This window comes from Macaca mulatta, chromosome 2 (genome assembly GCF_049350105.2).
Source record: "Macaca mulatta isolate MMU2019108-1 chromosome 2, T2T-MMU8v2.0, whole genome shotgun sequence".
NCBI lineage: Eukaryota > Metazoa > Chordata > Mammalia > Primates > Cercopithecidae > Macaca > Macaca mulatta.
Genome location: NC_133407.1, coordinates 121,982,894 through 122,004,638, shown reverse-complemented (window position 1 = coordinate 122,004,638; position 21,745 = coordinate 121,982,894). Strand labels below are relative to the sequence as shown.

At 45.9% G+C, this 21,745-nt stretch overlaps 2 protein-coding genes across 17 annotated transcripts in view; one reads left to right on the top strand and one right to left on the bottom strand.

Annotated features, from left to right (window-relative positions):
* The first annotated feature begins 1,053 nt into the window (after positions 1-1,053).
* Positions 1,054-7,090, top strand: PDHB (pyruvate dehydrogenase E1 subunit beta). The gene is given in 10 exon segments (NM_001195394.1): positions 1,054-1,115; positions 1,199-1,252; positions 2,867-2,974; positions 3,058-3,120; positions 3,223-3,258; positions 3,890-4,175; positions 4,597-4,707; positions 5,045-5,136; positions 6,214-6,355; positions 6,645-7,090. Coding segments are annotated over 10 exon segments (1,080 nt in total). The 5' UTR covers positions 1,054-1,073; the 3' UTR covers positions 6,791-7,090.
* A 1,977-nt stretch (positions 7,091-9,067) lies between these two features.
* Positions 9,068-21,745, bottom strand: part of PXK (PX domain containing serine/threonine kinase like) — a 99,222-nt gene continuing 86,544 nt past the window's right edge. For 8 of the 16 annotated variants that reach the window (XM_015130606.3, XM_015130607.3, XM_015130609.3 and 5 more), the window contains one exon: positions 9,068-10,337. In XM_015130606.3, coding sequence (XP_014986092.1) covers positions 10,129-10,337 — 209 coding nt within the window. In that variant the 3' untranslated portion in view covers positions 9,068-10,128. Of the gene's footprint in view, positions 10,338-11,911; positions 11,946-14,862; positions 14,896-21,745 lie in introns of all 16 variants that reach the window. The other 8 variants (XM_015130610.3, XM_015130613.3, XM_077993253.1 and 5 more) reach the window with 3 other exon arrangements.

The window sequence follows — 21,745 nt, the reverse complement described above, 5'->3', positions numbered from 1 at the left end:
CCTTCCCATTCCCAGTCAGCAACCTACTGATCAATTAGGGATGGCCCTAGATGCACTACTGCACTGGGTCCCAGAGACCTTAGATTATAAACCCAGACTCCTCATCACAGCCCACAAAACCCTAATTTGGAAGTTGCAAATTCCTAATTTGGCAGCCTGCAGCTGTGATCCACAGAAGGGAATGTTTGGAATGTCTCGGGGATGGGTGGAGACTGGGTCTCCAATTGTCCCATCTGACCCCCAAGGGCCAAACTAAGACTAATGAGCTTCCAGAGGTTGTCTCTATGGTCAAGTGTTAGGCATCTCCCCATAGGGCCTTCTCTAAAGTTGTTGTAACCTTCCCCCAAACAGGACCCCAACCTCTGCTTCAGGAAGCAGTGGGAAAAGACCATGCTTTAGAGTTAGTCCTAAATATCGGCTCATTTAATCAATTTCTGCTCCAGTTTACCCATCTTCAAAATGGAGATAATAATAACACTAATTACCCAAGTGGGGTACTGTGAGAATGAGCTATAAGGCACAGATCTCAATGCTTGGCTCACAGTAGGTGGTTAATGCAATCAATGAAAGCTGTGGTCTGCATTATAAGGAATTAACAGACAGCACTGTCCAGGGAAGACTAGGCTCACTCATAAAGTGTTAAGTTCCCCATCACTACAGCGTGTGCAAGCACTTCTTGGTGCCCAAAGGATTCCAGTACCCACAACAGGTTGGCCTAACTCTTAAGGTCTCTCCAGCTTCCAGAGATCATGCTCCTCAGTGTCTGACTTTTTAGTCCCCACGCTTCAAGTAACACCGACCAGGCACGTGTGCCCAGCGTGCACCCCGCAAGTCGGTCACCGCCTACTGTCAATAAAGTTGATTTGAGGCGGCTCCAGGCAGAGGTGCAGTGCCACCCATACAGCCACCTCCGCCCGGCCCCGCGGCCCCTCACCCGGTGGGCGGGGGAGGGGGGGCCGAGTCACGCAGGCGCCGCGCCTTGCCATTGGCCCGCGCCGGGGGAGGCGGGGCTTTCTCCCGTCTGCCAGCCCCTCTGTGTTGTCATTTGGCAGCGGATAGAGGACACGATCAAGATGGCGGCGGTATCTGGCTTGGTGCGGAGACCCCTTCGAGAGGTAGGCAGCAGCGCGCGGCCTGTATTCCCACGCCACCCGTGTCCACCCTGCGTCCCGCCATCATCTTCCTCTTTCCCTGCCAGGTCTCCGGGCTGCTGAAGAGGCGCTTTCACTGGACCGCCCCGGCTGCGCTGCAGGTAACAGGCGCGGGCGCTTGTCGGACGAGGGCGGGGAGGGGCCCTCTTCTCTCGGGAAGGGGGCCGGAGTCGCGCCTGCGCCGTGGCCGGCCGGCGCCGTGGGCCTGGTTTGCGGAGCCAGCATCCTCCCTGGAGCTCCTGCTGCCTCTGTCGCCGCCTGGCGCTTATCACCCCGGCGAGTCACTACCTCACAGCTGGCTGGGCAATGGGGGAAAACTAAGATTAGGCGTTTCTTCCCTCACTTCATGGTTTTTTTCCTTTAAATTGCAGCAAAATAGACCTAACTTAAAATGTACTTTTTAGAAGTGTATAATTCAGTGGCATTAAGTACATTCACCATGTTGTACAACCATTAACCACCATCCATTTCCAGAACTTTTTAATCATCCTAAACAGAAACTGTCCGTTACTCGGTAACTCCTCATTTCCCTTAACCAAAGCCGTGGTAACCCCTGTTGTACTTTTCTGTCTCTATGAGGTTACCTATTCTAGAATTTTATATAAGTGGCATAATTTGTCCTTTTGTGTCTGGCTTATCTGAGCGTAATGTCCTCAGGGTTCATCCATGTTGTAGCATGCGTCAGAGTTTGATTCCTTCCTAAGGCTGAATAATATATATATGTATGTATTTTTGAGATAGTCTCGCTCTGTCATTCAGGCTGGAGTGCAGTGGCGCGATCTGAGCTCACTGCAACCTCCACCTCCGGGGCTCAAGGGATTCTCACGCCTCACACTCCTGAGTAGCTGTGATTACAGGCGGGCGCCACCACACCCGGCTGATTTTTGTATTTTTAGTAGAGACAGGGTCTCACCATATTGCCCAGGCTGGTCTTGAACTCCTGGCCTCAAGTGATGTGCCTGCCTTGGCCTCCCAAAGTTCTAGGATTACAAGCATGAGCCACCTCGCCTAGCCCGACATTTTCTTGTTTTTGTTTGTTTGAGATGGAGTTTTGCTCTTGTTATCCAGGCTGGAGTGCAATGGCACTATCTCGGCTCGCTGCAACCTCCGCCTCCTGGGTTCAAGCAGTTCTGCCTTAGCCTCCTGAGTAGCTGGAATTACAGGCGCCCGCCACCACACCCGGCTAATTTTTTTATTTTTAGTGGAGGCCAGGTTTCACCACGTTGATCCAAACCTGCCTTGGCTTCCCAAAGTGCTGGGATTACAGGTGTGAGCCACCGTGCCTGGCCTTGTTTTGTCTATTGTGAATAATGCTGCTGTGAACATTGATGTGCAAGTATATGCTTGAATCCCTGCTTTCAGTTATTTGGGGCATATACATAGAAGTGGAATTGATGGATTGTATGTTAATTCTCCTCTCCTTCCTTTTTTTAAAAACTATATTTTACCATTCATTATATTAAAATAGCAACTCCTACATTCTGGATGCAAAGTGTTTGGCACCTAGTGAGTGCTCAGTATACTAACACATACAGTCAAAGACCAACTATGTGTGATAGAAATGTTACTTTTAGAATCCTTTGAGTTTTTAAAGAGAAACTTGTTCTAGTGTTTTTATATTGTATGCTCTGGGCAGCCTAGGTAAATATAAAGGAAGAAAATCTTAGTTGAATCTCAAACAATTCTTATTGACTGTTTTTGCATACCTGTGACAGGTGACAGTTCGTGATGCTATAAATCAGGGTATGGATGAGGAGCTGGAAAGAGATGAGAAGGTATTTCTGCTTGGAGAAGAAGTTGCCCAGTACGATGGGGCATACAAGGTAACTAAAATATATGAAAGTTATACAAAATTGAGGTCACTGTTACCCCCAGATACACTTAAGGGATCAAATCTTAATTGTAGGTTAGTCGAGGGCTGTGGAAGAAATATGGAGACAAGAGGATTATTGACACTCCCATATCAGAGGTAAGCCTTCCAGGGGGAAGCAGACCCTAGAGGGCATGTCTGTTAGTGTCCACTGTCTTCATTTTTATGGATTTTCACTTATGTTTATATTTTACTTTATAGATGGGCTTTGCTGGAATTGCTGTAGGTGCAGCTATGGTATGTAATACTCTTTATGGGAAGCTTATCCAAATACATTTCTTGTTTTCTTTTGAGACGGAGTCTCACTCTGTCGCCCAGCCTGGAGTGCACTGGCATGATCTCAGCTTCCAGGTTCAAGCGATTCTCCTGCCTCGGCCTCCATAGTGACTGGGATTACAGGTCGTGCCACCATGCCCGGCTAATTTTTGTGTTTTTAGTAGAGATGGGGTTCTACCATGTTGGCCAGGCTGGTCTCGAACTCCTGGCCTCAAGTGATCTGCCCACCTTGGCCTCCCAAAGTGCTGGGATTACAGGCGTGAGCCACTGTGGCCATCCCCAAAGATATTTAACATCACCTTTTAAAAACATTTGGGAAAAAAACAAAACAATTCCAAGTAGGTAGATGTGGTGGTGCTTGCCTGTAGTCCCAGCTACTCTGCATGCTGAGGCAGGAGGATTACTTGAGCCTAGGAGTTACAGGCTGCAGTGAGCTATGATGTGCGCCACTGCACTCCAGCCTGGGTGACAGTGAAACCCTGTTTATAAAAAATAAAAACATTATTTGAATGTTGGAAGACTTGGAGTGATTGTTTGCTAGTCTTTATTGCTGTTTCTAGTCTTTTTAACATCCACATTTTTGATTTTACAGGCTGGGTTGCGGCCCATTTGTGAATTTATGACCTTCAATTTCTCCATGCAAGCCATTGACCAGGTTATAAACTCAGCTGCCAAGACCTACTACATGTCTGGTGGCCTTCAGCCTGTGCCTATAGTCTTCAGGGGGCCCAATGGTGCCTCAGCAGGTGTAGCTGCCCAGCACTCACAGTGCTTTGCTGCCTGGTATGGGCACTGCCCAGGCTTAAAGGTGGTCAGTCCCTGGAATTCAGAGGATGCTAAAGGACTTATTAAATCAGCCATTCGGGATAACAATCCAGGTCAGCACAGGGACCCTTTGGGTTTTTTTTTGAAAATTGAAAAACTAAAATGATATATTTGCACAGAGGAAACCATTAAAGTCTTTTAGTTAGGCTTAGATATATCATATAAAATGTTAATAATTTATATAGTAAAGACAGTAAAGAATGTGCTTGCTTTTCCTATTTCCAACTATAAGGGGGCCAGCTAGGTAAGGGAGACATTTACTGCACACCCACAATACTGGTTTTAATAGATAAAATTATATTGACCAAACTACAAATTTAAGTACCTAAACTGCTCTCAAGGCTGCTGGTCGTGGTAGAAATAAGGCTAATCAGCACAGTGAAACTTCTCACAAGATGAATGATATTGCTTTGTATAGTTTTAGTCATTCTGCATGTGATTAGTTACTTTTGTTTAAATATTTATGTTTTTCAGTCGTGGTGCTAGAGAATGAATTGATGTATGGGGTTCCTTTTGAATTTCCTCCGGAAGCTCAGTCAAAAGATTTTCTGATTCCTATTGGAAAAGCCAAAATAGAAAGGCAAGGTAAGAGAACTAAGATACATAAACAGTATTTTTAATCCAGTCCCTCAATTTTGGTAAAATTTAACCTACAAGTTACTGTCATATACTTTGAAAAATTATAGAATGAGCTCAAGTTAAGAATGTGTGATGCCCCAATTTCTCATTCAGTTGTGCTTTTCTAGATCTCAGTCTGGTAGGTTTGTGTTTCATTTCTAGGAAGGCTGCCACGTTCCTCAGCTCACTGGAATGAAGTTGAGTTGAAGACTTTATGAATGAACAAGAGCCACAGCTGGCTGCACAGTGGTGTAGCATCTTCAGTTTCAATCTGATCTCTCATCTGTGACCACTCTGTTTTCAGGAACACATATAACTGTGGTTTCCCATTCGAGACCTGTGGGCCACTGCTTAGAAGCTGCAGCAGTGCTATCTAAAGAGGGAGTTGAATGTGAGGTGAGTGGTCATTTACTTGTTCTTAAAGAATTAGAAAGGCTCCTTTTAGATTTAAGACCCAGAAGAGTTCTGTAACAGGTTAATTAGATGTAAAACCTTGCTTTGTCACTCATTTGTGTCTCTGCTTAAAGCTGGAAACCTGCCTGCAGTTCACATACTTAGCTTTTTACCACTCAGGTCACTTAGGTTCTGGATCTTGTTTTTGAGAGATGGGGAGCTCTCTGAACCTCTTCTGGTTCTCAGTGATCCCCCTGAGAGAGAGAGAGAGAAAGTTTTATTCTGTTGCTCAGGCAGAAGTGCAGTGGCTGAATCCTAGCTCACTGTAACCTCTAACTCCTGGGCCCAAGTGATGCTCCCACCTCACCCTTCTGAGGTTCTGGATCTTTTAGAAACGTACCATGTGCTAGTTATACTTGGGCAAGTTATATACTCTAAATCTGTTTCATCAGCTATAAAATGGGGATAATGCTGTCCCATGATAGGGCAGTTGTGAGAATTACATTTAGTGTAGTGCTTGGGACATGATAGGCACTCAGCTGTTAACTGTTACTCATTTTGATGAGGGAATTTAAAGTGAAGGAGGATTGTCTGGGCGTGGTGGATCACCTGAGGTCAGGAGTTCGAGACCAGCCTGGCCAACATGGTGAAACCCCATCTCTACTAAAAGTACAAAAATTAGCTGGGTGTGGTGGTCTGTGCCTGTAATCCCAGCTACTCCAGAGGCTGAGGCAGGAGAATGGCTTGAACTTCGAAGGCAGAGGTGGCAGTGAGCCAAGATCATGCCACTACACTCCAGCCTGGACAGCAAGAGCAAAACTCCATCTCAAAAGAAAAAAAGTGAAGGAAGATGAATGAATCCTATAACTGTACAGAGCTGCTTGTGGTGGACATACAGATCTTTGTTTTAATTAAAATTTCTCCTTTTACAGTTTGTACATTCATGTACCTATTCATAGGCAGATTAGATTTTCCTAGATACAAAGATTAACAGGAAACAAAAAAGGAAATGGTATCATGGGGATAAGGCTCTATTTGTGCTTCAATAGCTCTGTAAACTTGATTATATTACCTGTTTAGGTGATAAATATGCGTACCATCAGACCAATGGACATGGAAACCATAGAAGCCAGTGTCATGAAGACAAATCATCTCGTAACTGTGGAAGGAGGCTGGCCACAGTTTGGAGTAGGAGCTGAAATCTGTGCCAGGATCATGGAAGGTATTTCAAAGAAACTGGTTCTAGAATACAGTCAAGCTGTAGTAAACATCATGTACCTGAATACGTACAGGATAAAGAGATTGAAAGCTAGGAGTGGCCAAACGACTTGAACTTTAAACTTGTAAGTTTGGCATTTCTCCTCAGGCAAATATTTTAAAAGCAAATCCAGAAAGCAGTTCCCCATAATTAGCATTCCTTATGTTTTCTCTTCCTGGTGAGCCACACTTCTGTGCCAAGGTGGTAGTGCCCAGCTGGCATTTGCTCTCTCTCAGTTGAGCCTTCCTTCTAGGTCCTGCGTTCAATTTCCTGGATGCTCCTGCTGTTCGTGTCACTGGTGCTGACGTCCCTATGCCTTATGCAAAGATTCTAGAAGACAACTCTATACCTCAGGTCAAAGACATCATATTTGCAATAAAGAAAACATTAAATATTTAGTTTGGACTTGAGTATCAAGTCGTTGAAATTTATTTGAAATACTTGCTGGCACTGCACTTGTACTGCAAGACCTGACTACTCATAAAGGAAAACGATTTCTAAAGCAACAGCAGGTGTTTTTGTACAGAGAAGTTTAAATGTGTTTGTGTGGGGAAACCTCTCCACTCTCCTGCCCTAGATGCCATGCTTCCTTTTGTCTGTTACAGTTGCCACGTTCTTTGAATAACAAATTATATAACATTTTACCCTGTCTCACCACAAGGACAAAGTATGGATGTGGCAGAGTCCTGATGAAAGATATATCCAAACAAGATAACTTATATGTATAAAATTAAAGCATATAGTATACATTTACTGTTAGTTTGTTTTGATAAGGAATAAAGGAATTAATTCCTCACTATGACTGGGTTTTTTTTTTTTTTTTTTTTTGAGACAAGGTTTGGCTTTGTTCCCCAAGCTGGAGTGTGGTGGCACAGTCTCGGCTCACTGCAACTTCTGCCTCCCAGGTTCAAGTGATTCTCCTGCCTCAGCCTCAGGAGTAGGAAATTAGCCACCACATCTGGCTAATTTTGGTATTTTTAGTAGAGGTGGGGTTTCACCATGTTGGCCAGGCTGGTCTTGAACTCCTGACCCCAGGTGATCCATCTGCCTCGGCCTCCCAAAGTGCTGGGATTACAGGCATGAGCCACCACACCTGGCCATGACTATTATATTTTTATATTAAAAGAATTGACTGGGCCGGGTGTGGTGGCTCATGCCTGTAATCCCAGCACTTTGGGAGGCCAAGGTGGGCGGATCATGAGGTCAGATCGAGACCATCCTAACATGGTGAAACCCCATCTTTACTAAAGCCAGGCATGGTGGCACGCGCCTGTAGTCCCAGCTGTTTGGGAGGCTGAGGCAGGAGAATTGCTTGAACCCGGGAGGCGGAGTTTGCAGTGAGCCGAGATGGCGCCACTGCACTCCAGCCTGGGCAACAGAGCAAGACTCTGTCTCAAAAAAAAAAAAAAAAAAAGAATTGGCTGGGTGTGGTGGTGGCTCACACGTGTAATCCTAGCACTTTGGGAGGCCAAGGTGGGTGGATCCCTTGAGTGTAGGAGTTCAAGACCAGCCTGGGGAACATGGCGAAACCCCATCTCTACAAAGATAAGATAGAAAAAAAGTCAATGTGGGTAGAAAACTTGAAATTCTATTAAGAAATTAGTGCCACCAGGCACAGTAGCGCATGCCTATAATCCCAGCACTTTGGGAGGCTGAGGCAGGGATTGCTTGAGCCCAGGAGTTTGAGACCAGGCTGGGGCAACATTGTGAAAACACTGCCTACAAAAAAAACAAAAAGGTATCTGGTGGTGTGCCTATAGGAGGGGCGCTGGAGCCCTGCAGTGACCTGTGATTGGGTCACTGCACTCCAGCCTGGGTGAAAGAGCAAAGCCCTGTCTTAAAAATAACAAAAGAAATAAGTGCCATGTGAAAAATAAGCTGATACTGTACAAGAATTACCTGTTTGGGCCGGGCGCGGTGGCTCAAGCCTGTAATCCCAGCACTTTGGGAGGCCGAGGCGGGTGGATCACGAGGTCAGGAGATCGAGACCATCCTGGCTAACATGGTGAAACCCCGTCTCTACTAAAAATACAAAAAACTAGCCGGGTGTGGTGGCGGGCGCCTGTAGTCCCAGCTACTCGGAGGCTGAGGCGGGAGAATGGCGTGAACCCGGGAGGCGGAGCTTGCAGTGAGCCGAGATTGCGCCACTGCACTCCAGCCTGGGCCACACAGCGAGACTCCGTCTCAAAAAAAAAAAAAAAAAGAATTACCTGTTTGTATTCATATATCTGAACTATCCAAAATAGTCAGCAAAACTGACTTCAGAAGGACTCAGGCCTCAAGCCTTCATCAGGTCATCACCTAGGTTGCATCACACTTGAAACAGGAACTTCTCCACTGACTCTCTAAATGCCTAATTCTAATAGCATTCTTTTAAAAATTATGGCAAAGTTTATGTCAGATGTTTTTCCCATTGCCAAAGATCAGATATTCTGTCAAATACTGCCCTCTTCAGAAGCTGAGATGGAAAAGATGGGTTTAAATTAGTTACAGAAGCATATAGGTGGTACCTAATTTAAGTAGCAAGACAGGATTTTTAGTTCTTAGAGGAAAAGTGAGACACAAAAGAATAGAGACAGGATAGGCAGGAAGGAAACCTCAGACTGTGTGAATCTATTCTTAACAACAGATGCTACAAAAAGTTATCATTTGAAATATCAAGCTACAGACAACACGTTTTCTTGACATCATTTTAATAAAAAATACAGCTGACATTTATCACAGATTACATGAAACTATACACAATGACATTCTCTGCATAGTAACCAACACTGATGTGTGTACTTGAATTTTTAAATGGATTATTTATAATCCTTTAAAGTGCAATTGAAAGGTTTAAGCAAATCAGGATAAAGGATCTAATAAATGAGTAACATTAAAAAGATGCTATATTGATATATTTAAATAAATCTTTCAAACATCTTAATTGATTTTTATAGATGCCAAATTTACTTCTGTTGTAACAATTACCTGCCCCCCTCAAACCCCAAACTTAATTGCTGAGAATTAAGAAGATCCTCTAATAGGCCATAGCTTTTTCTGATGCTAATATTTTTGTCTGTTTCAATACATTCTAACTAAAAAGAACTATGGGTCTAGAGTAGTTGCTTTAGCAGCCCTGAGTTCTATAACCACAATGGTATTACTGTTAGAACTTAAGAGAATGTTGTGAATGTTCCCCATTCTATTTGAGGGGAAAACGAAGAACTCAGTTGCTTTCTGATTCAGCAAAGTAACTATGCTTTGGGCTATAGTGTTAATGTCTAAGATAAAAGTAGCAAAAGTTGGAGTTATCTAAGAATCAGAAAATGCTTTAGAGAAATGAACTGTAAGAGGAATGTTTCTAGGAGCTGTCTGATGGGGTAGAAGGGCTTGCAACACAAAGGCCATTTACTGCTGTGATTGAATATTATCATTGTTTTTCTGTCTATTTCCTTTAGTTGGTGAAAATATTTCAATATGCTGCTGCCCCTGAAGCATGCCCATTAGAGGATAAACAAGACTCCTTTACAGGGTTAATAAAGGAGCAAAATCTTAAGGGAGCAGTGCCAGCCTAACTTTATTCTGCTTAAAGAATTATTTCCCTCTTGAAAAGCTTCTTACATGAGCATCTGCAAAATAGTACTGTTTGTGGCTGTACTGGCTCAGCAATTATCTTCCCAGGAAGAGGGTAGTTTGGGGGTAGGGGTGAGTAGGAATAAAAAACAACTTTTCCCTCCAAGTGTAAACAGGAAGCTTCAGCCGATCTTCGGAGCACTGTGATCACAGGTTTTGGCTTTCCTCAAAGTTCCTTTTTGGAAATTCTGGATAGAGCTGAGCAAGGCCCCTCGGCTCACGCCATTCACAGCCTGAGACGAGAGCTGGGCAGGTGCCTCGGTGCTCGCAGGAGGCAAGGGAGCTGCTGGTGGTGGTGGAGGTGGAGGAGGTGGAGGTAATGCAGATATCCCTGTGTAGGAAGAAGGGGCAATCAGCATTCACCTCCGCAGCTGCCCTGCACACATGCTACTGCTCAGTCCTGAGCACAACGGACTGGTGAGAGTCCACATGTTTTCCTCAGAGGGACCAAGATACCTAGTACTGTATGAGTTCTTAAAATACTAAACAAAGCTAGAAGCATCAAAGGGGAATTAAAAGTTGCCATTTTGGCCGGGCACGGTGGCTCAAGCCTGTAATCCCAGCACTTTGGGAGGCCGAGGCGGGCGGATCACTAGGTCAGGAGATCGAGACCATCCTGGCTAACACGGTGAAACCCCGTCTCTACTAAAAAATACAAAAAACTAGCCGGGCGAGGTGGCGGGCGCCTGTAGTCCCAGCTACTCAGGAGGCTGAGACAGGAGAATGGCCCTAACCCGGGAGGCGGAGCTTGCAGTGAGCTGAGATCCGGCCACTGCACTCCAGCCTGGGCGACAGAGCGAGACTCCGTCTCAAAAAAAAAAAAAAAAAAAGTTGCCATTTTTTTCAAACAATAGTCATGTTAAAGGCTGTTGGAACAAATAATTACAGATTACATGAAACCATATATGGTGACATGCTCTGCACAGATGAGGCTCTGACCCCATTTGCAAATATTAGTAATAGTCCCCACAGAAGAGTTCCATCTATCAGTTACTTTAGCCAGGTCCCAGGAAGCTCTGTCTACTTCTGAGCTAGCAATTAAAGATAGACATCTGCATGATGGAGTTGGCCTTCCTGAATGTCAGTTACTCATAAGGCATGAACAGTTCTTTCGTTGCTCCAACACACACAATATTTGAAGGATGTGATTTTATGTAAAATGACAAACCAAGCATTCTCAGCAAGGAATCAGTGTCTCCTGGGTTATTCATTTCCCAGAGGAGTCTGTCTCAAATAATAATTTCCTGATAGGTTGCATTAAAGAAATATAAAATGCTAATAACTGTTAGCAATGCAAAGCAGGGGGCAGAGGGGTCTCTCTGCCATGGTATTCTTACAGAGAAATATTTCTCAAGTACTGTTCTCTCCATTGTGGCCCAACCAAGGAACAGGACAGAACTGCACTAAATGTGTCTTTGACGAAGCATCGGGAGAAACTAGAATGTCGTGTTGTACCGCATGGGCAAGGAGAAGGAAACTGGGCAGGTGTCTAAAACTTCCTTCCCTCAGCTTCCAGGCCCATGGACATTTGCAACTCGAATTTTATGTTTTGGAATCAATGAATGGTTCTCTCAGGACAGAATAAACACGGAGTACAGAAAAAGCCTTGCCTTAAAGAATGTTCCTGTGTCACAGTTAGTTGCCTTGTCTCCTGTGACCTTGCAGCTCTCTGAGACTCTGCCTGTTAGATGTTGTCTCTGTCCCTCCCAGGGCTACCCCAGGGAGACATTCTGCCAGGTGGTTTCCCCTACACTGCTACTGAGTTGTGATAACAGGTAAAGCTACCCTACTTAAGTTTGTATGGATGAGTGGCTCAGAATCACCAATATAATACTCAAGTAAGTACATCCTTTTCACCAAGTGTAACAGGTATCGGTTAAAGTCTTACAATAGAAAATCACTTACCTTTCTTTACATCTTTTACTCAAACCTAAGGCAGCTGAAATTAAAGAACCACACAAACACACACGCTCATGCTCTGCAATCTTGGAATGCTCAAATATAGCAATACAAATAAAGATTAAATACAGACAAATGACCAACATGTTCATTGGTTCTACACAATAACAACTGATGAATGAAATTCTGTTATGTTTTATGCTAAGGTGGATTGTGGGAAAATGTTCCTGGCTTTATGTCAGAGGGTTACAGAGATAAAAATGACTTTAAACCTGAAGTAACTGCTGAAGTGGGAAAGTGGAGAATAAGCGTGTGTGATAAGCATTCCTCTGAAGAGGACTTCTGGAGAGCAACCAGTGAAATACCAGAAGGAGGGGAGACCTCTGCTGAAGGTTTTTGGAACTGAGTCTCTTGACTGCAACACCAAGTGGGCCCGAAGGAGTGAGCTCTGCCCACCTGGGGGTGAGTAGGTACCAATGCCCTTCCCCAGCACCCTCCCACCCAATGGCCAGAAAAGGGCAGTGGAATCTGGACTTGATATTCAGGGCCACGTAGTGTAACAGAAGGAGCTCCAGGATTTCTGCCTCCCAGGTTTGTGTTTTGACTCCCTGCAGAAGAATCACTGTGCAGTTAAGGACGGGCTCTCGCCTGCGGCAGTACTTGGGAGTTCTACTAAAGGCCCAGCACTGGCCATCTAGAGACTGATTAGCCCTCCAGGCAAGGATTCTGGGAGGCTGGAGATGGGCATCAGGGCTGGGCTCAGGGGTAGGGGCTACCATCTTGGCACAGAACAAAACTGCTTGGCCTCACAGAGAACCAACCCTTGGTTTTCGCCTCATTACCAAGCCCTCAAAATTAGAAGTGCAAATGCACCACCACAGAGTTTGGGAGTTGGAGGTGGGGTTCAGTACATGGATTTTCCACTGTCCAAGTGAAGGCTGAAACTGTTGTCACTTTAAATGAGTCTCTTTGAAAATGTAGTTGGTGTCAATAAATACACTGTCCTAAGGGTTCCAGGGTAACCTGTGCCTGTAAAGCAGATGGAACGAAAGGACAGGCAGCAGGATCTCCCTGATGTGGCCTCAGCAGGCTGGAGCAGTCCAGTGGGGCTTGATGTCCCAGCAGGTCATCCGCTTTTCCCCACTGGGCCTGCAACAACTATGGTGGCTCTTATGTACAACCAGGGCAAGTAAGGCCAGAACCCAGCTTGCCAGTTTGGAACACTCTGGAGGGGAGAGGAGGTCTAGAGGTCAGAAGGTGGAAACTGGAGGAGGCAGGAACATAGACCTGGGACTCGGTCTCACTCAGTCTGCCCCATTGATTGTTTTTGGCTTTTCCTTTTGGCCCTTTCCGTGGTCCACAAGCTTCCTGAAAGGTCCATTAGGGCTTGACTTACAACACATGGCTAACAATGGAGGGAAGAGGGGGCAGGGGCAACGAGGGCCAAATGAAAGTTGACCATTTGGCCTGTGACAAACCTGGGAACAACTGCCTGCTGCCTGTGCTGTCTCCATCCCTAAAATGTGAATAAGTCCCTCCTGCCAAGAGACCTCCAATACCCTTATCTCCAGGCCACATACAAGAGCAGACCGATTCCATGTTAGACTGATGATACCTGAATTCGCACCCAGGATGGGGGATGCTGCAAACGGCTTACCTTCAGTTATGACCAAGTCAGTCCCGATTTCTCCCATCTCACTTTCTCTTAGACAAAATCCCTGAGAGCCAACTGCTTACTCCACCCACCCCCAAATCCTCTCCACCAAACCACATGGGAACCTGGCAATCCAGCAGAGGCCCTGGCAGAGGGCAGAGAATGCTGCAGGGAGAGCGTAGGTCAGATCTAGGGAGGAATGCCAGGCCAGAAACACCCTCAACAGCCTTGTGGACAGGATGTCTGAGGGTTCCCCCCTTGACTCCTTTTCTTTTTTTTTGAGATGTAGTCGCGCTCTGTCACCCAGGCTGGAGTGCAGTGGCACGATCTTGGCTCACTGCAAGCTCCACCTCCCGGGTTAAAGCGATTCTCTGCCTCAGCCTCCCGAGTAGCTGGGATTGCAGGCATGTGCCACCATGCCCAGGTAATTTTTGTATTTTTAGTACAGACGGGGTTTCACCGGGGTTTCACCAGGTTGGGCAGGCTGGTCTTGAACTCCTGACCTTGTGATCCACCTGCCTCAGCCTCCCAAAGTGCTGGGATTACAGGCATGAGCCACTGCGCCCGGCTCCCCTCCCCACTGACTCTTAGGCCCATGTTAGCAGCCAGCAGTGGGTAATCTACAGGTCTCTGTAATTCCAAGCTCCTCTGTGGTCACATACAAGAGGGGAGGCCAAGTGGCCATGAGACCACACTAGGGTAACACCAGACTTACCAGCCACTCTCGGGAGAGAACTGAAGCAGGCAGCCCCCAGCTCTCAGGAGAACCACCTTCTCCTTTGGCCTCAGGCAGGTGAGGAGGCTGTACTCCTGTCACAGCTCGAGAATTATAAAGGATGCTTACAAAAGAACTGTTTTTCCCTACCTCAGTTATAAAAGCCAGTAAGTTGTCTCCCTGTAACCAAGAACTCAACTGCCTAACCCTCTTTCCTCTTCATCAGAGTAACTAGGGAACCAACATTTTTGTAGCAACAGGACTTTTGAGAGTTATGGTTTCCAAAATTAAAATATACCAAAATGCCATGCAGTTGATTTGCAGGTTTTAGAGCTGTATTTTAAAACTGAAATCAGAGTGAAAATGAAGATTTTGAAAGTCATGATGAAAATGAAATGAATATAGATGAAGTCACTGGGTGCTTTTTTAAAGATGCTGTATTTCATTTAAATATTCAGATAAGGAAATAGTCTCAAATCTGCTTTCCCACTTGTTAATCACTTCAAAAATCGAGACACTTTGGGTCCTACATCACACACAGAAACAGAGCATCTTTAAAGTTAGAGAAATCAGCATAGTTTACTTTACCGAAAATTCACGTTCAAAATGGTGCATGCTCTACTGAAAACAGCAAAGAGAGAAAGAGAAAGAGGGGACACAAGTCATTATTCAGATTTTAGTGTCATTTAATCAAATAGTAACAGACAGTAAAATATTAGTCTGAGTCACAAGCTGATTATTCTCACTGTGAAACTAGGATATACTCAAATTAACCACAAAAGGCACTGGTTTGTAAACACAATTGTGAGGCTTTTAAAACATGGCAAACGTATTTATAGAATAACCAATGAGTCGCTTTTTGAGCCACCTAATGAGTTGCTTTCTTCTTCATGTTCTTTGTCCTCTCAGCCAGTTAGATACTATTTTTATTTATTTACAAGCACGATGCTCACTTCAGAAGAGCCATGAAGGTTTTAACTCTGAAGAGCAGAATGGATATGAGGAATGTACTTAGTTCTATTATTAAACAAGGACGGTTGATCAAGAGGGGGGAAAAATGAAAACCCACCACTTTTTTCCAAGCAAGTCTTCTAGAGTCTACAATAGATTTGTCTCTTTAAAGTTGGGAGGAGTGTGAGCAGGCCTAAGGCCAGAGATCCTGGGCAGGCATCGTCAAGGTGGGAGCACTGGGCCCCTCCCTGAGGCCCTGTGAGCCCCTCCCTAGAGGCTGAATTGGGCAGTGAAACTTACTTAAGGCTATAAAGCCGTTTTAAAAAGGAAAGCAAGGCAAATGTTTTTCTTGTCTTCTTTTAAACTGACTAGATCCCCAGCTAAATGTGAAGGATCATGCTTTGATAAATCTCAGAGTTCCTAATGAACCAACTCTGCCCCACAGCTTTCTCCTGGAAAGGGGTTGGGAAACTGGGAAAAGAGGCCCTCCAGCCTCCTCAGTCCCATTGTCCCCCAAGGCTAGCCAGAGAAACTAGAATCCCTCTTTCTCCAAGGTGGGTCGTAGAAACAGAAACCCTTTTCCCCAAAGCCTGCTATCATACCTAAAAATATTACTCTCCCTCCACCTTTCTGTGTAAAAACTGTTCATAAAGAAATCACTTGATCAGGCCGGGCGCGGTGGCTCAAGCCTGTAATCCCAGCACTTTGGGAGGCCGAGACGGGCGGATCACGAGGTCAGGAGATCGAGACCATCCTGGCTAACACAGTGAAACCCCGTCTCTACTAAAAAAATACAAAAAAACTAGCCGGGCGAGGTGGCGGGCGCCTGTAGTCCCAGCTACTCGGGAGACTGAGACAGGAGAATTGCGTGAACCCGGGAGGCGGAGCTTGCAGTGAGCTGAGATCCGGCCACTGCACTCCAGCCTGGGTGACAGAGCAAGACTCCGTCTCAAAAAAAAAAAAAAAGAAATCACTTGGCTGGGCATGGTGGCTCACGCCGGTAATCCCAGCACTTTGGGAGGCCAAGGTGGGCGGATCACCTGAGACCAGAAGTTCGAGACCAGCCTGGCCAACGTGGCGAAACTCTGTATCTACTAAAAATACAAAAAAGTAGCCGGGCGTGGTGATGGATGCCTGTAGTCCCAGCTACCTGGGAGGCTGAGGCAGGAGAATTACTTGAACCCGGGAGGCAGAGACTGCAGTGAGCCGAGATCGCGCCATTGCACTCCAGCCTGGGCAACAAGAGCGAAACTCCACATCAAAAAAGAAAAGAAATCGCCTGACCTACCTTGTCTGACTATAGGTCATAAGACCCCCATTCCAGAGAGGGTCCTGCCCACACCCAGAAGGAAGGAATGCTGCTCAGACAGGCTGAGAACAATCTAGATAGACAGCCTTGCTGGGTTTCCCCACTCAGCCTATTAGCATTAGATCATAGCCTTTTCCTCCAATCATATTTCCACACAGCTGTCCATACTTTGTTGAACCTAAGCATAAAAATGGACAATTTTCCCTGTACCTTTGGGTCTTCATTCTGAAGGCTCCTGTGTATACACATTAAATAATAAACTCGTATGCCTTTTCTCTTATTAATCTGTTTTGCGAGTTGAATTTTAAGCAAACCTTCGGAGGTTTCTTTCTCTGCAGATTTGAAACTTCCCTCTCTCTCCACTCATTCTTGCAAACTGGGTTTTCTACAAACTGCCAGCTCTCTCACCTCAAAATTATTGCTTAAAATATAAACTACAAGTAAGAATAGCTAGAATTATCCGATTGCAGGACATTCTTTTTTTTTTTTTAAAAAGCAGGCACACAATTGCTGGAAAGGGCTCATAAGAGTAAGACCCCTTCACTTAGAAACCAAGATTAAGACCACCTTTAGCTGCCAGTTTATACCCGATAGTGCTTTACTGCTTATAAAGCCTCGCCATGTATGCCACCTATCTAATAAAGAGCGAGACTTCTTTTAAAAGACAGCCTCAAGAAATTATTTGTCCAAGGTCATAGTGGGAATGTGGCAGAGCTAGGTAGGACTCAAGCTCTGGTTTACTGACTCAACATTCAGGGTTCTTTTCACGCCAGCCGAACACAGTATTTAAGAGTACAGGCCTTGCAGTGCACCCTCAGAAAGCAGGCACTCAGTATATCAATGGGGTAAATGAACAACGACAGAACAAGTTACACTCCTGGCTCTAGCACCCGCCTAACTTGTGTGACCTTGGTCAAAGTCTCTTAACCCTACTAGAGCATCAGTTTCTTCAACTGTAAAATGGAGCTAAGCTGGAGTCCACTCACACTGGAAAAGAAGGTATTCACGATGATTAACTGAAACAAATGACTATAAAGCAACAGTGCCTGGCACAAAATAAGTGTTCCAAATATATTAGATATAATTATTTTAAATAACAATGTAGGGTCCTCTGCTTACTTAGCTTTCCCAAAATACTCTTTTACAAACCCATTTTTTTAGAAAAAGGGCCGTGATCCCACCATTATGGGAGGCCAAGGCGGGCAGATCACTTGAGCCCCAAAGCTCAAGACCAGCCTGGGCAACATGGCAAAACCTGTCTCTACAAAAAAGACAAAAATCGGCCGGGCGCGGTGGCTCAAGCCTGTAATCCCAGCACTTTGGGAGGCCGAGACGGGCGGATCACGAGGTCAGGAGATCGAGACCATCCTGGCTAATACGGTGAAACCCCGTCTCTACTAAAAATACAAAAAACTAGCCGGGCGAGGTGGCGGGCGCCTGTGGTCCCAGCTACTCGGGAGGCTGAGGCAGAAGAATGGCGGGAACCCGGGAGGCGGAGCTTGCAGTGAGCTGAGGTCCGGCCACTGCACTCCAGCCCGGCGACAGAGCAAGACTCCGTCTCAAAAAAAAAAAAAAAAAAAAGACAAAAATCAGCCAAGGGTGGCGGCGCATGCCTGTAGTTCCACTCAGGAGGCTGAGGTGGGAGGTTAAGGCTACAGTGAGCTGTGATTGCACCACTGCACTCCAGCCAAGGTGACAGAGAGAGACCTTGTCTCAAAAAAACAGATAGCAAGGCAATAGGCCTGTCTGCTCCCAAAGGAGGGTGGGAGGGAATCTTTGCGTGTGTGTAAATTGGGTCCTTTACAACCTATCAGTTCTCTGAATAGAGGATAAACACTAGTTGGTGGTATTACCATGAAATAAACCAGGATAAAGAATTGTAAAGTCCTGGAAAGAGGGACCTTCCTGAGGCAGAAAACAACCTTTTGCAGAAAAGACAGTGCTAGGAATGTTATTACTGGAAAAACAGGGGTCTCAGCAAAAGAGTCTTAGAGAATCCCACCCCACCCAATGCAACTGCCAGCAGACTTAGAGAAAGGATATTTCTCCCATCAACTTGGTAAGGATCTCAAGAAGGAGCCCCCAGAGAAGAAGCTGCAGTAAGAAAAGGGAGGGGCCCCAGCCCTTACACAATTGCTGGAAAGGGCTCATAAGAGTAAGACTCCTTCACTTAGAAACTGAGATTAAGACCACCTTTAGCTGCCATAAATGTGCTTACAACTGATGCTTTAGGGAAGAAAGGCACTGCTGCTGAATTCAACTTACCTAAGCTGATCTATTGCTGAGCAAACTGCCAGAGGCCAGAGTCCACAGTGGATTTAGGATTTAGAGTGTGCTTGATTAGAAAGAACTGTGAGGCCAGGTGCTGTGGCTCACATCTATAATCCCAGCAATTTGGAAGGCTGAGGTGAGAGAAGCACTTGTGCCCAGGAGTTTGAGACCAGCCTGGGCAACATGGTGAGACCCCTGTCTCTACAAAAAATTTAAAAATTAGCTTGATGTGGTGGTGCACGCCTATAGTCCCAGTCTCTCAGGAGGCTGAGGCAGGAGGATCACTTGAGCCCAGAAGAAGGCCGACCTCCAGTTCTGCAAGGAAGAACAGTCTAAGCAGGGGCTGGCCAGCCAAAAGTTGCAATCCTGGCTGGGCACAATGGCTCAAGCCTGTAATCCCAGCACTCTGGAGGCCGAGGCAGGTGGATCACTTTGAGGTCAGGAGTTCAAGACCAGCTGGGCCAATATAGTGAAACCCCATCTCTACCAAAAATACAAAAAAATTAGCCAGACGTGGTGGTGAGTGCCTATAATCCCAGCTACTCGGGAGACTGAGGCATAAAAATCGCTTGAACCCAGGAGGTGGAAGTTGCAGTGAGCCAAGATCGCACGACTGCATTCCAGTCTGGGCAACAGACCAAGACTCTGTCTCAAAAACAAAAATGGTGTAATCCCTAGGCGCAGAGTCCTGCTGTCACTCCGCAGAGGCCTTGAAGGCAGAGCAAGCCTATGTAAATCAAAGATTTGCCAAGCATCTCCTACACATGCCCCATACCCTAGAAGAAGGAAAGTTGTACAGAGAGGCCAAGCAGAATCTGAACAAACAGGCCTTGCTGGGGTTATATCATACCCTTTTTGTCCAATCACACTGAGATGGAACTGGGACCACCCCCAACTTTTAGGGACCTGTAAACCTTAAGGCATGGAAATAAGGGAAAATCCAAATGTTCCTTTAAGAAAAATTTCAGGCATCCAACTAGCCCTAGAGGTAATTAAGTGACTTGGTAAACAAGAAGGTAATAAGTGGCTGAAGAACAATAGCCAAAGAAGTTAAAGCTCCAGAGAAGTTCCCTTGCCCTATAGAAACTAAAGATAAGATCTTAACATATGTCCCTGAGTTGTCTTTCAAAGGCTCAGGCCCCTACTGAAGACCCTCACCACAAAGATCCCAGATTAGGAGGAAAAGAAGACTAAACTGTACCCATTATGGATCCCACTGTCCTTTGTTCTAAGTTTCTTCCTGAGAGGCTTGGAGAAAGTCACTCCCCCTAGCAAGTTAGCATTTTTCTACTGACCCCAAAATTCTTTTTTTTTTTTTTTTTTTTTTGAGACGAGTCTTGCTCTGTCGCCCAGGCTGGAGTGCAGTGGCCGGATCTCAGCTCACTGCAAGCTCCGCCTCCCGGGTTCACGCCCTTCTCCTGCCTCAGCCTCCCAAGTAGCTGGGACTACAGGTGCCCGCCACCACGCCTGGCTAGTTTTTTGTATTTTTTAGTAGAGACGGGGTTTCACCGTGTTAGCCAGGATGGTCTCGATCTCCTGACCTCGTGATCCACCCATCTCGGCCTCCCAAAGTGCTGGGATTACAGGCTTGAGCCACCGCGCCCGGCCTCCCCAAAATTCTTAGATCTTCTGCAACTAAGATCAACTGCAAGTTAGATCTCTGAATCTACCTGTGAGCACCCCCTACCCCCAAGATGTCCCGCCCTTTTAAACTTAAACCAATGTGCAACCTCCGTGTACTGATTTGTAATTTTGCCTGTAGCTTCTGTTTTCCTGAAATTTACCCCACTGTTAAAAATCCTTGCCTGTAAGCCACCTGGAAGGTCAGATTTTTGAGCATTTCACTGCCTGGTCCCCCTTGCACAGCACTTTGCAATAAATGCCTTCCTTTCTATCACTGAAACAGCCTTGGTGTGGGGATTTGGTTTTATTGCACTGGGTGAACGGACCCAAATTGGGTTCTATAACAACATTTCTATATGGTTGTCAATCATGCCTATCTGATGACATCTCCATAAAAGGCCCACGAGAGCAGGGTTTGGAGAGCTTCCAGATAGCTGAACATGCGGAGGTTCCTAAAGGGTGATGTGCCCAGGGAAGGCATGGAAGCTCCTTCCCCCACACTTCGCCCTATGCATCTTTTCATCTGTATCCTTTGTAACATCTTTTTTTTTTTTTTTTTTTTTTTGAAATGGAGTCTCGCTCTGTCGCCCAGGCTGGAGTGCAGTGGCCGGATCTCAGCTCACTGCAAGCTCCGCCTCCCGGGTTCACACCATTCTCCTGCCTCAGCCTCCGGAGTAGCTGGGACTACAGGCGCCCGCCACCTCGCCCGGCTAGTTTTTTGTATTTTTTTAGTAGAGACGGGGTTTCACCGTGTTAGCCAGGATGGTCTCGATCTCCTGACCTTGTGATCCACCCGTCTCGGCCTCCCAAAGTGCTGGGATTACAGGCTTGAGCCACCACGCCCGGCCGTAACATCCTTTATAATAAACCAGTAAACATGCTTCCCTGCATTCTGTGAGCTGCTCCAGCAAATTAACAGAAACTAAAGAGGGGGCTGTGGGAACTCCTACTTGAAGCTGGTTGGTCAAAAGTTCTGGAGTCCCATCCTTGCAAATAGTGTCAGAAAGAGCAGGTCGTTTTGGGGACTGAGCCTCAACCTGTGGAGTCTGACGCTATCTCCAGGTAGATACCCAGCTGGTATCCACAGCAAAACTGATTGCTTAATTGGTGGTGGACAGAACCACTCCCCCATGCCCTGACATTTGGTCACAGAAGTCTGTCTGTGTTGATTATTATTGTGTTGAGTGACAGAATAAGAAAAAACACTTTTGAGTGTGAGTTTTTTCCTAAACAGTGTCTACTGTTTTGGAGCTTCTGAGAGGCACTGGAAATGTGACTCCACAAGAGCTAGGGCCTTGTCTAGCCATTTCTGTAACC